General features: G+C 44.0%; 1 protein-coding gene and 1 pseudogene across 3 annotated transcripts in view; one reads left to right on the top strand and one right to left on the bottom strand.

Annotated features, from left to right (window-relative positions):
• Window positions 1-17,428, top strand: part of SIPA1L2 (signal induced proliferation associated 1 like 2) — a 261,170-nt gene that overhangs the window by 131,888 nt on the left and 111,854 nt on the right. For 2 of the 3 annotated variants that reach the window (XM_066236177.1, XM_066236189.1), the window contains exon 2: window positions 12,531-14,255. In XM_066236177.1, coding sequence (XP_066092274.1) covers window positions 12,782-14,255 — 1,474 coding nt within the window. In that variant the 5' untranslated portion in view covers window positions 12,531-12,781. Of the gene's footprint in view, window positions 1-12,508; window positions 14,256-17,428 lie in introns of all 3 variants that reach the window. The other variant, XM_066236182.1, reaches the window with a different exon arrangement.
• LOC136320308 (small ribosomal subunit protein uS5 pseudogene) lies at window positions 9,333-10,175 on the bottom strand (annotated as a pseudogene).

Genomic DNA, 17,428 nt, shown 5'->3' with positions numbered 1-17,428 from the left:
ATATCCTAATATTATGTAAATCTTGAGCATCATGTACATTCGTCAAAGAAATGTGTTAGTATTTTCTTATGCCATATTTACCAGGGATATGGTGATTTCCCCTGGCCCCTGGCTATAAGACTTTTAGGTTCTTCATTCTTGTAGTTTTGGAGTATTTCCTGTATCAGTTCCCCCCCACATTTCTTACTTCTTAGGGAGACTGTTCAGATGTACTGGTATTGAGTCGGACGACTTGTGCAGTTGTCTGTACTGGTGCTCAGATGGAGGTGGCATCTGCAGCACACGTGCCTTCCACACCCCAGGCCCTTGGCAGCACGGAGTGTGTCTGCACACACAGAGCCACTTTCACAATGTGCTCGTCAGAATGGCATCTTCTCCCTTTAACTTTGTTTCCTTTATTACTTCTTATGCATGTGCATGTCTTGCCCAGCTAAGCTTTGAGGATTAAGGGGGCTCTGTCATTCATCTTTAATGCTCCCCAAGGCCAACAGCATCTAGTACAGTGCAGAATAGAACTTAATATGTGTATTTACTGGCCTAACAAAAGGGCAGTTGTATCAGATAATAAACCTCATGAAGCTGTTCATCAAAAACTCGGTACCCTGTGATTCAAATAAACATGAAAACCGTGCGATGATGGCTTTGAGTATGTGTGGTTAGTGAGTGGAGTTTGTTATGTATTTGTCACTACAATGAACTATTTTAAAAAATCAAATACTAACTAGCCTGCTGTTAGGATTGGCAGATTTTCTTTTGTGCCCTTTGTGCTCGATAAGAAGGAAGCATCTTCAGAGTCGATGACTTTTTCATTCACTTGTTGTGTTCTCATGGAGAGCGCAATGAAGGAACTTGCTGTGTGTGTTCAGTCCAGTTTCCAGTAGTACTGATTGATTTTAGTCCTGTGCCTCCACTGTGATTGCAGAGTTTAGTAGGACCTGCGAGAAGCCGTCAGAGGACTCTCCCCTTCGTGGTACACAACAGAAGGGATCCCAGAGAGTATGTTTTCTAGGCCTTAGCCTACTAAGTTTTTATTACAAAATGCTCAGGTTCCAGCCATCCTGGTCACCCGATGTCACCACACCTTTATCTAAATAATAGAACAGTGTATTTTCTGTGGTTTTAAAATGAAAATGACAAAGTACAGTCCCTATCGGTTGGCACTAAATAAAAATTCTTCTTTTGCCGTGTTTTCCTAAGACACAGATGCCTCAGCTTAAATTATTAATTGGACTGTCTGACTTCCTACTGTGTCATCTGTAATTCAGGGGCCACAGTGCTGAAAAATGCAGCAACTAATAACCTCCTGGGGGAAGGAGGTGCCGGCTAGCTCTTTTATCTTTTTCTGATTTAAAAGATGTCATGGGAACAGTCAATACCCACAGCTGTTCTTCTGTCTCTTTGAAAAACTTTCATGATCAAAATATCCCATTTAACAAAACAGCTCTTTATTTATTCTCCTTTTGACATACAAAATGGGTGGGTATGGATGAATAAGTGAAAACCAGTTACTGTTAGGAATTGGTTTGTTTTTTATTGACACATGGAAAGTGAAAAACTCCAAAATGATCTCATTATAATACAATGAAGTTTCTAAAATAATTTACGTAGGAATTATAGTTGGGAAGAGAGCAGCTCCTAACTAGTGATTGTTTTGGGCATTTCCTTCACCCTCTGAAAGCTTCAGTTTGCTTCTGTGTGGAGTCACTTTAACTCTTGCAAGTCCAGCACTGCTTTGTATTGCTATGGTACTCCTTACATAAACCAATCAGTAGTAACATTATAGTTTGTACACATGACTGTGCTCCTTGGAGATCTCATTTTGATAGCTGGATTTTAAGTCAGTTTATCAGTAAATACTTGCTCACATATTACTAAATTGTACAAATCCATCCATCAAAATTTTCAGCTACTATTTTTAGAACTTTTCATATAGGAAACTGGGAGATAAAAACTTCACATCTAGATCTTATTGGATCCTTAGAAGAGTCTTTTGAAATAGATAGAATTGTTGCAATCACACAGGACCTGAGGCTCAGAACAGAGAAGGAACTTTGCCCCAGTCTCAGCTAGCACATGGCAGAGCCAGCATCTTTGCCCAGGGCCCAGGTACAGAGATGGGTCTGTGCCTTTGCAGTACTTGGGATTTAGAGGAGGGGAGTGATAAGTAAATAGGCTCATTTAAAACAGTGTGCTGTGTTTCTCTTGCAACGTATGGTAAGGGAAAAGGTGTGGGATGCTATGGGGGCCCAAATTCAGATACCTGGGAACCAATGCTAAGATTTGAGAAGAACCCAGTATATGAGCTGATTATAGGTTTGTCTAAAAACACCTGTTAGCAAGGTGGGAAAAAAAGTCTGGGAGGGTGGCTGGGCAGTGGGGCAGCCCATGCAGAGTCCCGTGCATAAGAAAATGCAGAGCAGCTCGCCCAGACACAGTGTGTATTTCTCCAGTGGCCACTCCTGGACCAAATCATGAGTGACTTGTGCCACCTTAAAGCTGTCAGGCTTTATTCTGAGGGAAATGGGGAAATATTGAAGAGTTTTATGATAATCTAGGAAAAAGAAGTTTGTGGTTCTAGCTATAATGGTGGCAGCTGAGCTAGCGAAGTCTGCATGGATTTGAGAACATTCAGGTCGAGTTGACAGGCCTCAGATTGGGTGTGGATGGTGAGGGAAGAGCAGCTGAGCCTCAGTGCTAGGCTTGGGTGGTCCTGCTCCTGAGCTGGGGAGGAGGATCTGGTGCCAAAGGGTGGGCAGAGGGTGGAAGTGATTATAGCTCAACCTGGCAGTGTTGCGTATGTGGCACCTCTAGGCTTGTGTCTGGATTTCAGAGCAATCAGCACAGAGTTGGCATATGAAACCGATACAGTTACTCAAGTAAATGTAAGGAATTAAAGGACAGTATACCCTGCAATAAGCCCTGAGGATGAGCAGCATTTAAACAAGAACAGAGGAGCCAGAAAGGAAATCAGAGGGAATCAAGAATCATTGTATTCCAGGTGTGTGTCATGATGGTATGTCACACTCAGTGCTTTGAGGGACTTGAGTTTGCAGCCATTTCAGCTTAGACAGCTGGATGTAAGTTAATCGTGATTGCCAGCTAAGTGGCAGCCATGACTGCTGGGGCATGGGCAGTGAACGGAACAGACCAGAACCTGCTGTCATGGAGCTACATCTAACAAACCTTTGATTTGGGCCTTTTGTTCACCATGAATCAGCATTCACTATAAAGTAGAGTCATAATATGGGGTTCTGGTGGAGTCTGAATCCTTCAGGCACTTTTTACTGAAGTCCCTGCTCTGCTCTGATGAAAACGTCCTTAACTACATTCAGGGGATCAGCTTTTGTGGGGACTTTCAAAATTCCTCCCACTAGACCATGGAATCCTTTAAGAAATTGTCTAACATCAATGTGAATATTTCCCCCAAGAAGACAGTTTTTTGTTTTTTTTTAAATTCATTTTAGAGGGGAGAGAGAGAGAGAGAGAGAGAGAGAGAGAAGGGGGGGAGGAGCAGGAAGCTTCAACTCCCATATATGCCTTGACCGGGCAAGCCCAGGGTTTTGAACCAGCAACCTCAGCATTCCAGGTCAACGCTTTATCACTGTGCCACCACAGGTCAGGCCCAAGAAGACAGTTTATGCTCCTTCACTAATCATAGGTTACCCTTATGTTATAAAACCCCAAAGAGGAGAATTTTGCTCTTTTTTATATTCTCACACCCCAAAATATTTACCATTAGTACTGCCCCAATGTTTAATTCCAATGTTTATTGCTTAATAATAACCCATTGATCAAACTGTCTCCTATTTAGTAGTCTGTCCTGATAGGAATGTGAGTTAATGGGTTGTTCTATAGTCATTTAGCTGTAACGTCACTTAACACCAGGCTGAATGTACCTGAACTTGATGACTTTATGGTAAATACATGCCAGGTGATCAGACCTTGACTGTAAGCACTCAGATCCTTTATCTTCCTGGCCACAGACACAGGGAAAATGAGAGTTTGTTCCTTGTTTTATTCCATGCCCATTAGACATGTTAGTATTAGAGCTGATGTCAAAGGAGCATGAAAAATAAGCATTTTTATGGATCTTATACGTTATTATAAATATGCCATATAATCTTAATCATTGTTTTCCTTGAACAGGGCTCATAATTTTTGCATTTTGTATGGATTTTCAGTCCATTTGCTACTGCTGCAGTTCTGATCAGTGAGTGCCTCAACTGTTTATAATATTGGTCTTAAAGACTAGTAAATTATGTTTCAATATCATATTTTCTCCATTTCTGTTCTGTTTTTTAAAAATTACTACCAAGACTATACATAAGATTACTGTAAGGTATTTTTCCCCGCCAAGAAGGAAGGAAGAGGCTAGAGCCACAAAGTGTGGAATAGCAGACGGCTTTATTGGGTACATAGCGCACATCCCACCCGGCAAGGTTCCCTGGCCCCGAAGAAAGAAAGATGGAGTAGAGATGGAGGTCAGGGAAGTTGCACGGATTAAACCGTGTGGGAGATATTTAAAGGGTCCCTCTAGGGAAGTGGAGCTACTATGACATGGTGAAATTTCACTGGCTGGCAGACAATCGCTTCTTTCCAAATGGTCCCTGGGAAGCTTCCTTTGGCGGGCTTGGTTGTGGCAGTCCTAGCCAAAGTGGGCGGGTCTGAGTTACCCACATGACCATCCTCATTATCCACCAACCTTACAATTACTATACGTAAGAACAGATTATTCTTCCAAGCTATAAAATTTTTTAATTTTTGACTTCCCAGTTGATTGCTATGTACCCTAGCCATTCCTCACTTGAGTTTGCCTACTACCTGAAAGGTCACAGGTTCAAACGTCATTTTTTTAAGGTGCCCATAGAGTGTGGTGACAATTTTCTATTTTTACTGGAGAGCAAGTGCCATAGAATTTGATGAAATTTAAGAATAATAAGGTACTTTGAATGTGGGAGGCAATGTCCTTGACATTAAAGATAAACTTAAAGAAAGGAAGAAATCTGTAGAAACACGCTAAAGATCTGTTTCAATTAACAGTCATTCTAAGATGAAGAACTCTGCATCTTCACCTGTCTGGCAAATGGTCAGTATCTATGTTTGGGGATTGGCTGGAGAGCGGGACGTTCATACTGCTCATTAGGCATCACTGAATCTTAGTCTGTTCTCTTGTTTTTTATTTATTTTTTTAAATTTTCCTAGTGAATTGAGTCTTTTGTCTTTTTTTAAATTGAGGTATAATTGACAAAAACCATTATATTACTTTCAAGTGTACAACATAATATTTGGCATTTGGCCTGACCAGGCAGTGGTGTAGTAGATAGAGCATCTGACTGGAATGCAGAGGACCCAAGTTTGAAATCCCGTGGGCGCCGGCTTGAGTGCTGGCTCATCTGGCTTGAGCACGGGGTTGCCAGCTTGAGCGTGGGGTCATAGACATGACCCCGTAGTCGCTTGCTAGATCCCAAAGGCCACTGACTTGAAGTCCAAGGTCACTGGCTTAAGCAAGGGGTCACCTGGTCTGCTGTAGGCTCCCCCCCCCCATCAAGGCACATAGAGAAAGCAATCAGTGAACAACTGAGATGTTGCAACGAAGAACTGATGCTTCTCATCTCTCTCCCTTCCTGTCTGTCCCTCTCTCTGATTCTCTCTGTCCCTGTCAAAAAAAAAAAAAAAAATGATTTGGTATTTGTGTAAACTGTGGAAGAGTCTCCACATTAAGTCTAACTAACATCCAGCACCACCCATAGTTGCAAATTTCTTTTCTCCTAATGAGAACTTTTAAGATCTGCCATCCTAGTTACTTTCAAATATGCAACACAGTATTGTTAATCATAGTTGCCAGGCTCTGCATGACATCTCAGAATTTATTATTTTATAATTGGAACTTGGTACCTTTTGATTACATTCACTTATTTCACCTCCCCTCCCCCACCTCTGGCAACCACCTATCTGTCCTCTGTATGTATGAATTCAGATTTTTTAAGATTCCTCTTATAAGTGAGAATGTGTACTATCTGTGTTTCCCTATCTGAATTATCACTTAGTATAATGTAGTCTATTCTTTTTTTTCTTTTTTTGCAGAGACAGAGAGAGAGTCAGAGAGAGGGATAGACAGGGACAGACAGAAATGAAGAGAGATGAGAAGCATCAATCATCAGTTTTTCGTTGCAACACCTTAGTTGTTCATTGATTGCTTTCTCATATGTGCCTTGACCGTGGGCCTTCAGCAGACCGAGTAACCCCTTGCTCGAGCCCCTGACCTTGGGTCCAAGCTGGTGAGCTTTGCTCAAACCAGATGAGCCCGCGCTCAAGCTGGCAACCTTGGGGTCTCGAACCTGGGTTCTTCTGCATCCCAATCTGATGCTCTATCCACTGCGCCACCGCCCAGTCAGGCTGTAGTCTATTCTTTTTATGACGTCCTCAGGAAAGAAATGACTCATTTTCTTTGATGTTGAATGTTTTAAATCACATGAAGTTAACAACGTGAATTCATTTAGTCATGGAGCTATTAGGAAGTAGTTTATGATCCTCTTCAGTGGAATTCAGACAGAGAGCGAGTGTTAGTGTGGTGCCTTCGTGCACACGTGGAGGTCCGTATTCTGTTGTGTTTCTTAGTATTTCGTGAAATAGCACGTTTGCTGTTTGAGGAACCTTACCATGGCAATTTTTTTTCTTTCTTTTTTTGAGAACACTTCATTTGCCAGTTTAGAACTATCATGACCAGTTTTTCACAATCTCTGAGGATGATAAAATGATAGCAAATTACAGAGAGGAAGAACAGGAGCTGACTGGCAGCGTCTGTTACAAAGACAATGTGTGGGGCTCTGTGGTTCCTGTGGCCGCTTCTGCTGGGACCGGAGGTCCAGCTACCCCTTTGAGCACGTTCTCTGCTGGTCTAGTTCCCACTTGCCTTCCTGACTGGAAGTACCTTCCACGGGTCACATCCACATCCGGGAAGCTGGCATGGTGCCACCTAAGAAAACTGGAGCTCCACGCAGAAGGGGAGAGAGACTGAGGGCAGGACTGGCCATTCAGCCTTCTTGTTTCTCATCATGTTTGGGAATGGGCCTGTAGCCTGGTCTAGGTTCTGGATTATTCCAGAGCCCATTCCAGCTCATGCTTTAGCTTTTCATCCCTCTATCATCTTCCTTCCAGAATTTCTCCTTAGTTAGGGCCTGTACCATACCTTGTTGATACTTGCTTTTTAAAGACATCAACTTTAATTCTTCTCCATACTGGAATGCTTTTTTAAATGGCATGTATTAATATTTCCAATTAATTTTACTTAAAAACATATTCTACAATTGTTTTGAAGTGTTTTATTTGTATCAGTGTATTAAAAGCATAAATGCATTAGTAATCATTTTAAATGGCAGGTGCTGTCTGTACTACTTTCTATTTAGTGATATGTAGGAGCACTTTGAGAAGGAAAGTGCTGTCTGTCCCTCTCTGGGCTCCGACAGCTGGACATGGGCAGGAGGCACCTGCTGTGCTCTGTTGAGACTTGGTTAGACCAGCCACCATGTCAAGAGCCCTTGGCTCTGAACACTCTGAATTGCTGGTGGCACATGGGCAGTGTGTTAAAGGTGTGTAATTATAGTGGTAGGGCAGGTGTCTTGTTTGCGAGGCTCTGGGTTTTTGAGATTGGATTCAAGTACCAGAACTATAATTTTCCATTCATTTATTCACGGACCAAGCAGTCTATGCCACATAATACAAAGGAATGTGCTCATTGAATTCACTGTCTTTGGTCTTTAACTAAATATAAATATGGTCTCTCAGAACATTTAAAATTGGTCTGGTCTACAGAGAAATCTAACTCAAACTGAATATACCCAAAAGGTCATTAAGAGGCTCAAACAACTGAAAAATTTCATGGGTAGAACTGGTTCCAGGCCCAGCGGACTCGAGTTCTGTGTTCGGGAATCCTTCTTTCCCACTCCTTGCTCGGCTTCCAGGCTGTTGTCTCAATTCTCAGTCACACCAGCAAGGGGAGTCCCAGCAGCACCATGTTTACATTCTGTGCTTGCACAAGCCAAGGATCAGAGTGCCAGTGTTGGGTCACTCGCATGGAGGTCTGTCACTGGCCTGATTTGGCTCTCAGGCTCACCAACTGTGACCAGGGGAGACAACACATTTATTGGTCAAACCTGAGTCACATGTTGGGGTGGAGTCAGCTCTGCACCAATGAAGTGGTTTTAGCACGTGGTTCCCCAGGGAGTTCAGTATACCATGACAGGAGAAAGGGAAAAGATCCCGGACAGGGAAATCAGCAGCTGTCCATCAGAGCTAACCTTGTTAGCACACACAAAAATTAAATTACAACAAGGAATTTTTAGAAGAATTCTTTGGGAAAAAGTTTTGAGTGCTCTGAGTTTGCTATAGTTTTGTGCTTTTTAGCAAGCCTCTTAATAAAATTCAGCATAAACTTACCTGTTTTAATTACTTCTCTGATTTGTTTTTTTAAAAATTATGCTAATTTTTTGACAATATATTGGTATTTTCTATTTCTATAAAGGATCTGTGGAATAAAGATTTTGTATTTTTAATATTGTCTATGACGTTAGAAATATCAAGAGAAGTGGAAGCTTGGAAGTTAGGTTTTCAAGTGAGTCTGAACCCAGCGACCTCTGGTAACTTCATAGTTAGTTTTTCCATAATTAATTATACAGCGTGTGTGTGTTGTCCCTGTTAAGACCACCTGTAAGTTTCTGTGTTTTATGCATCTACTGGTTAGTGGCTTAAACCCATAGTTTAGTGTGGGATGTAGTGAATTGAGTTACTGGTTTGGGGACTTGCTGGTTTGATCAACTCTGACGGCCATGTGGATAAGCCATGGGTGGCCAGAGCCATACCTGTGCTCCCAGCTTTGAGCACCTGCCAGCTTTTGATTGGCACTTACAGTGTGACTGGTGGCATTTACAGTGAGTGCTGTAACATGGAAAAGGAAGGAAGGGGGTGTTACATCTTAAAATTTTACATTGTATTTGGTCTCTTAAATAGGAGGATAAAGGAATTTCAAAGTCACAGTTAAGATAGCTCTTTACATTCCTTGTACTCATTGCTCATGTTTAGTTAGGGATTGGGTTGCTCTTCTACTCTTTGCAATGGTAATTAGTCTGTTTACATTTTCCATTCTTGGATCAGTTTTAGAAATTTGTGTTTTGCCAGAAAATCATTAGTTTCCTCTGTGTTTTCAACTTTGTTGCTATAGAGCTGCTTGTGCTTTGATTCTTTTATACGTATACAGTTAACTCTTGAATGACATGGGTTTGAATTACACAGGTCCACTTATAGTCTAATTTTTTTCCCAGTAAATACCTATACTGTTTTTTTTTTAAAACAGGCATAATTCACTTTATTTTCCTTATATAGAATTATGTGGTGGCCACAGCGGGAGCCTGGGTCCTCTGCACAGAAACTCGGGTGTGGGTCTTTACAAGATGATCAGTGAATTCCTGATAGGGAGACTTATTGAACACAGTCTCTTTCCAGAGGTCAGGGGTGAGATAGCTAAAGGTCTTGGAGATGGCATCAAAGGTGGCCTTGGCAAAGTTGCCCAGGGTAGCAGTGCAGCCCCTAGCCGAAGTATAGCAGTCGTCGATACCAGCCATCATCAGCAATTTCTTGGGCACAGGGGCAGAGACAAGGCCAGTGCCTCTGGGGCAGGGATGAGGCGCACCAGCACAGAGCCACAGCGGCCTGTCACCTTGCAAGGGACAGTGTGGGGCATGCCAATCTTATTCCTCCAGTAGCCTCGCTGAACAGGAACAATAGAGAGCTTGGCCAGGATAATGGCCCCACGGATTGCAGTGGCTACTTCTTTTGAGCACTTAACACCCAGACCAATATGTCCATTATAGTCTCCAATGGCAACAAATGCCTTGAACCGGGTCCTCTGGGCAGCACATGTCTGCTTTTGCGCAGGCATAATCTTCAAAACTTCGTCCTTAAGGGGTGCCCCCAAGAAAAAGTCAATAATCTCTGACTCCTTGATAGGCAGGGAGAAGAGATAGATCTCCTCCAGAGACTTGATCTTCATGTCCTTGACCAGGCGCCCCAGCTTGATGACTGGAATCCACTCCTTGTCCTCCGCCTTGCCTCTGTGAGCCCCATGGCCTCGAACCTGGCCACGACCCTGGCCACGACCAGACCCTGGATGCCGCTGCCAAATCCTCAATGGAAGCCGCCGCGGCTTCCCATTCCAGGTCGTCCCCCCCCTCCTTGCCTCCGGGCCCTCCAGCAGCACTGGCGTCATCTGCATTTGGTGTCTCCTCTGAAAAACCCTGTACTGTTTTTTATCCACAGATGAGAGAATATGGGCATTATGGATTTTGGTATCTGAGGGGCCTGGAGCCAACTTAAGTTTTAGGGGAGTCAGAAGTTACATGTGGATTTTTGACTGTTGGTTGGGGCTAGGAGTGCCTAACCCCCCCCCCCTCCACTGTTCAGGGGGTTACTTTAAAATTATTTTTAACTAAAATGTTATATTTTAATCTATTCTGTATATGTGGTCATGTCTCCTTTCTCACTTCTAAGCTTGCATAATATTATTCTTTCTTTTCCTTTTTCAGGCTTGGAAAGGAGGATATCTATTTTCTTACTTAAAAAAAACCACACCCTTTTAGATTTGTCTGTCCTTTCTACATCTCTTCCCCTCCCCCCTTTCCATTACTTTCAGCTTTTATCTTTGTTCATTCTTCTCTTCTGGTTTCTCTTGGTATGTTTTGTTGTTCTTTTTAAAATTCCTGAAACTACTTAGTAACTGATAGTATTTCTAGAAACTACACAGCTCAGTAGTTTAGAACTCGGTGCCTGGCAGGGCTAGTTTTTCCTTCTGTAACAGAATTACAAATTAATATATAACTGGAAATGAGTATCACATTAATAATGCCTATTGAGAATTCATGTGGCTCTGGGCTAACTAACCGTTAGAAGTCATTCTTAAGCTTTTGAGTTTTGTTTAGGATTGTGTAAGCAGCAGAGTTCTCAGCAGAATTTATGAATTATGTGGAAGACTAGTGCAGTGAGTCAGATACCATTTCAGCAGAGAGATACTAGGCAAGAAGTTGTACTTGTATCTCAGTTGTTATTTTTTCAGTTTCCAGGACAGGATTTGATCATGGACTAAATTGTATAGGAAATAACTATAATTTTGTATCATCTAGGATCCTTTTTCAACAGTAGTTCTCAGTGAAACAGGTGAGAAGCAGTTGCCTCTTCTCTCTGAGAGCTGTGGGCAGACACAGGTGTGTTCCGTGCACAGGAACACCGGATGGTCACCCTCTCTGTTTGCCACGCTCTGCAATGTCATTATGTCTACCTCCATCATGAAGCTGTCCTGGGAACAGGTAGTGTATTGTCAGCCCAGACTGGGGTGTTCCAATAGGGGAACAAGCAGCCTGTAGAGGGACCACTGGTCCTTTCACAGGGACACCACACGTCTCCCCCCACAGCCTGTAGGAGCCCCCTGGAAAGAGTTGTTATGATGGTTAGCTGGTAGGAACTTTAACATTTTCTAATTGAATTGCATTGATTTGTTATACTTTGGTGAAAACTGAGGGAAATCCGGTGTCTTGTACCTTTATTACCATCTTTATTTTCAGAAAAAGTAGAGTGGTACTTTCATTCTTAGGCCAACAAGCAAGATTCCTAGCTGCCAGGAGTTGGGAAAGTATATAATGGAAAATATTTTTGTCCATTAAATATGGAATAAATTTAAAAAAGTATTTGTAATTAAAGAGAAGAGTTGATGAAGTCCAGTTTCTACCAACCAAAAGGTGAATTGTGGTGTTTAAGCTCTGCCTTTATTTGATGCTACACATTTGTCAGATTGCAAGAGGCACAGTGAGCCTAAAAGTTTTACTTGTTCAGTTACCAAGTTCTTGAGGACTTTTGCCTACTTTACAGGGATCTCTGTGAGTTTATTACAGGAAAGCATTCTGAAAACTTACTTATTAATGCCTGGTATTGACCATTTTGTTTGTGGACATTATGAATGTAATGGTTTTAAAAGAAAGTATGCTAATATGTAAGCAATTGCATGCCCATTTTATAACTCTTAGGATAACTACCTAGTTTAAACCAGGCTACTTTAGTAGATAACATGACAGAAATGAAAGGCATAGTTTCCTGGCTTAGTTGAGCTTGAGTTAGTAGTGGAGGAGACTCCTGGGTAAACCAGAAATTCAGAGTATAAGGAAAGCTGCTCAGATAGGGAGGACAGGGGATGTGAGAAGCTGAGGAAGCACTGTGCCCAGAGGCAGGCTGAGAGAGTTCTGGGCGGGGCTCTTGGACAGGGTCCTCTGGACAGTGTGTGTGAGTTCCGTCCAGCCAGGTGGAGCAGGGAGAGGGATATTCTAGCAGGAGCAATGTGAGCAGTGGTTCAGAGACAGAACACTTTATGACATCTGGAAGATTAAAGGTGGGCAGAGGGAGGTGAGAAGAACAGGTAAGAAACTATATGTAGTATGTGTTGAACTTGAACTATAATAATTGTTAGTAGCTCTTTTCTGTTTTTAATTCAGATGAAGGAAGTACTCACGGCCAGATGTCTTAAGGAAGACTTTTGAAGAGGACAGAGGCGTACAAATTGATTACAGCCAAGATGCAAGTTAGTTTTGGAGAAACCGTACTCTGAGGATGTTGTTTGCTTTTGAGAAATTACAAACGTAGAAGAAGTCTTTGCATGTGCATTTAGTATCGTGTTGTAAATAACAATGAGATTGGATTTACATCAGTCTTTGTGCTAAGACTTGGAGTACCTGGCTGGGAAGACATGAGTGACCCGAGGCGATCACAGAAAGAGAAGCACAAGCTCAGCAGGGGCTCCTCCAAGTTCAAAGACCCTCCCAGAATCATGCAGTCCGATGATTATTTTGCTCGAAAATTTAAAGCCATTAATGGCAGCATGGGACCCACCACATCTTTAAATGCCTCAAATACCAACGAGAGTGGTGGCCCCACTAATGGTACCCCAGTTGTACCCAAGATGGGTGTGAGGGCCAGGGTGTCTGAATGGCCACCTAAAAAGGACTGCTCCAAAGAGCTGGCCTGCAAGGTGCTGTGGGGAGGCCGGTGTCAGACCAGTTACGACAGTGTTGCCTCTGTTATGCACAATGGGCAGAATGACCAGAGTGACGGTCCACGGGAGGAGCAGCTTGATCTCGACTTTGTGGAGGCCAAGTACACAATGGGGGACATCGTTGTTCACTCTCCTCAAAGAGGACTTCACCCCATAAGACAGAGAAGCAATAGTGATGTTACCATCAGCGACATTGACGCCGAAGATGTCTTAGACCAAAATGCCGTGAACCCCAACACCGGGGCCGCGCTGCACCGGGAGTACGGGAGCACGTCCTCCATTGACCGGCAGGGCCTGTCTGGGGAGAACTTCTTTGCAATGCTCAGAGGGTACCGAGTGGAGAGTTATGACCACAAGGCCGTGGCCCCTTTTGGGTTCCCAGAGTTCTTCTGCGACCCCAGCATCTCGCCTAGTCTTCACGCCGCAGCCCAGATTTCTCAAGGTCAATTTGTCCACATCTCAGGATTAGACTACATGGACAGCGCCCTCCTCGTGGGGAGAGACAGGGACAGGCATTTCAAACGGAGGTTCAAGTCCGAGTTGGTGGAAACGTCCCTCTTCCGAAAGCTGCGAACTGTTAAGAGTGAACATGAGACTTTCAAGTTCATGTCTGATCTGGAAGACGGTCATCTTGAGCCGGGCATTCACCCTTGGAATTGTCAGCGGTGTTTTGCACATTATGACGTCCAGAGCATTTTGTTTAATATCAACGAAGCCATGGCTACGAGGGCTAATGTGGGGAAGAGGAAAAACATGACCACCGGGGCCTCTGCGGCGTCCCAGACTCAGATCCCTGTGGGCCAGACAGGCAACTGTGAGTCCCCCCTGGGGAGCAAGGAGGACCTCAACTTCAAGGAGAACCTGGATGCTGATGAGGGTGACGGGAAAAGTAATGAGCTTGTCCTAAGCTGCCCATACTTCAGAAATGAGATAGGAGGGGAAGGGGACAGGAGGATTGCACTGTCTAGGGCCAACTCGTCATCATTCTGTTCTGGGGAAAGTTGCTCCTTCGAGTCCTCGCTCAGTTCCCATTGCACAAACGCAGGCGTGTCGGTGTTGGAAGTGCCCAGAGAGAACCAGCCAATTCACAGGGAGAAGGTGAAGCGCTACATCATAGAGCACATTGACCTCGGAGCCTACTATTACCGCAAGTTCTTCTACGGAAAAGGTAAGGGGGCCCTGCCTGGGGCACAGCACCCTCCTTGTAGGAGCCAAGGCTGCTGTTCATGGGGCCTGGTTCTCTGCTGTGGACTTATCCCTCCAGATGAATCCCTGTTAGAAACTCCCATTTCCTGCCTTTGCTGGTCTGTAATCCCCCAAGTAGAAGATTCCTCCATTCTTTCTCTAGGCCAGTTTGTGAGTAAGCATCTCAGGTCAGACTTAGTGTAGACATACGCTTTTTCAGACGTTTTCCCTGATCAACTCTGTCCCTTTCTAATTTCTCTGAATAATCCTTATATTGTTTACGATGGATAATTCTGTGGCTTTTTCCTCTGGTCTTTCCTTCACTTTTCCTACTCCTTCCCTTTGTCTTTTACATGTGTGTCTCACAGCTCCTCCTGCATCGTTGTGTGCGTTAGTGGAGTTAAATAAATCTTTGTGGAAAGAATGTACAATTAGCGTGACAGACAAATTTAGTTTTCTTCTAGTTCTATAAATGAGCTTAAAGGGTAAGATACAAATGAGTCTTTGGTGGCATGATTTGAGAATTCTTTAGACATTTGTAAAATGTTATGTTTAGTTTTATATATACAGGCTTGAAGGAGACATTCCTCAGAAGATGAAGTCATGTGGTTAAATCCTCAAAATGTAGTTTATATCCTTTAAATAAGTGTCCTCAGCTATTCTGAGGACATGAGAATCCACTCTGTTGGAGACCCTACAGAGAATCAGGTCACATGCACACACATACACAGCAGTGACATGCGAAGTGTAAGCACTCAAAGTGGCTTTCATTGCCTTTGTTGGGGTGCACGTGACTCCTTTACCCCCACCTTACAGGGCAGCATGCTTCCACATCTGTATTCTTCTGTCTGAGTTTCACCTGCCTCCCAGTCCCAGGTGTTACCTTTTGGAGCACCTGAGGAGGCTGCCGTGAGTCCAGCATGTCCTCCTCCTGGGCCTCCAGAGACACTCTGCTCTCTGGCCCTGGTAGGGACAGTTGTAAGCGACCTGCACTTGGAATTTATTTCATATTGATTTCTGTCCTCAGAAGGCTTGTGTGTCATCTCTAGTTCCAGTTGTTTCTTTTTGTGAGGTTGGTTGGGGTGTAACTGAGACCTGAGGTCACTCCATCCTTCCCAGTCCCTGGTACCTTTTTTTCCTGTGTTGTTTTTGCTGTTCTGTTTCATACTGATTACAAGATGGGACTGATGTAACTTTGTCAGCAGGTCTCCGTTCCCTAGTCGTGTGCCCTCTGCAGCCCACCCGCCTCAGTCCTGACTTCTTGTATGCATTGCTGTGACCACTGTGCACTATGGCTGGCCAGCCAGTGAGTTCCAGGAACCTGGGCAGTTTGTGCCGTGCAGTAATCATGGCCACGTGATGTTCCTGAAGGGGTAGCATGCTGTAACACTGCTCATGCATGGTCTCTGGGTGGAAGGCAGTTATTTTAGGAAAGGGAGATCATGGAGAGAAATAGGCCTCCTAATTGAGGCTTCTTTTTCCTTTTTCCCTTTCTTTTTTTGATGAGGATGTGGCTGTCAATGCTAGCAATCAGTAGTCTCTTAGACTATTTTTATTGTGCCCTGAAATCCTCAGGCAGCGAGTCATTCTGGCTAGCTGAGTTTTGTAAATTGTTTGTGATTTACCTTTTAAAAATATCAAAACATAGACATTATATGTGTGTGTATGTACATATGCATATTTATGCAAATACTCAGCACCAGCATCTCATCCATGCTCTGTTGTGTATCCTAATGTGTACGTATACACTTAAGCACATGTGGGATGGAAAATTGGTGTTTACTGCGCCCAGGGTCCTCACTGTTTGATGCATTCATGTTCTCATGAGATAGCTCTGGGTTGCTAGATTCTATTGGTTCTCATCCTGGTAGTTTTAAAGAGTTTGCTGTGAATGGTTTATTTACTTCGTCCTGATTTGCTACTTAAGATTTTCCAGGGTGTTAGAAATGACATCTTCAAAGGTGTGAGATTTGAATATGAAGTAACAGAGGAGCCTGAGGAGAAGCTGAGGGTTGACACCCTCCACGGGTGAATTGTGTGTGAACGTGGACATGGATGTGTGGTGGGACAGTCCAGGGCGCCTGCTCACTCTGTCTATCCATGAATGAGTCAGCTGAATTCTAGACTTTTATTTTTTGCAAAGCCTGCAAAACGAAGGTGTGAGGCAGTGATCCCTGAGTTTGCTATATCATCTGTGTTCTACAAGTCTGTGCTGGGGAGGGTGCTCTGGGGCCTGTGACTGGGCATGAACTGTACCTACTCTCTCCTGTATTTACTTCTTCTCCCATTGGCCTGTGTGACTTCAGAATGAAATGGGCTCCCATAGCATCTGGTGTTGTGCCCTCTGGTCTCTACACAGCCTTTCAGGACTGACGGAGGCAACAGCCCCGATCCCCGAGGTCCAGTGGCCGAGGCCTATGGTGTGTGAGTTGGGACAGTGCCCACGCACAACCTGGTGACAGCCACTCTATTTGTAAACACATCACACATTGCCAGAGCCCCAGTGGCTTTGAAGCGGAGAACCTGGGCAGACGGCGAAGCAGGTGTTTAAGCAGGTAACTTTCCCTTTTTCTCTCTTCTTTATACTCTGTTTTCTCTTTAGAAGGAGGCGTTCAGGGAATCTTTTAATTTTTCCAGAATGCATTTTGTCTTATGTGAAACTTTATTTCCAAGAGCATTAAATGGCTTCCTCTCGCTGGGAAAGGTCTGAAGTACTGAGTGGTAATAATGTGGTTTTGTCTTTACAGAGCAGTTAACACGCAGCGGTGGCTCTTCCTGCCCACTTGTGTTCCTATGACACATAGTCACTTCCAAATCATGTGTGCAGGGGCGCGGCCTGCTGCAGCAGAGTGTGTGCAGCGTTGCTTGTCTAGACAGGTCCCTTGGTCACCTTCAGTGAAGCGTCTTTGTTGAGAGGGTGTCGCAGCACCCTGGATGCGACATGCTCCTCAGTCTGGCCGCAACCATGGAGGAAGTGAGCGCTGTCTCCATACCGCTGTGTCCCTGGTGTCTCACTCTTCTCTGAGCTCTCCAGTCGGTAAACAGGCGTGCACTGGGGGCCTCACCTCACACGGGGTTCTGGTGGATGTGTGTTTGCACACCTTGCCAGGCCCACTGGAGCACAGCAGCGGGCCTGGCCTTTTGGATTTCCTTAGC

The sequence above is a fragment of the Saccopteryx bilineata genome, chromosome 1 (assembly GCF_036850765.1).
Source record: "Saccopteryx bilineata isolate mSacBil1 chromosome 1, mSacBil1_pri_phased_curated, whole genome shotgun sequence".
NCBI lineage: Eukaryota > Metazoa > Chordata > Mammalia > Chiroptera > Emballonuridae > Saccopteryx > Saccopteryx bilineata.
Note: the sequence above shows the minus strand (reverse complement) of the source record. Positions and strands in the feature narration are given on the sequence as shown.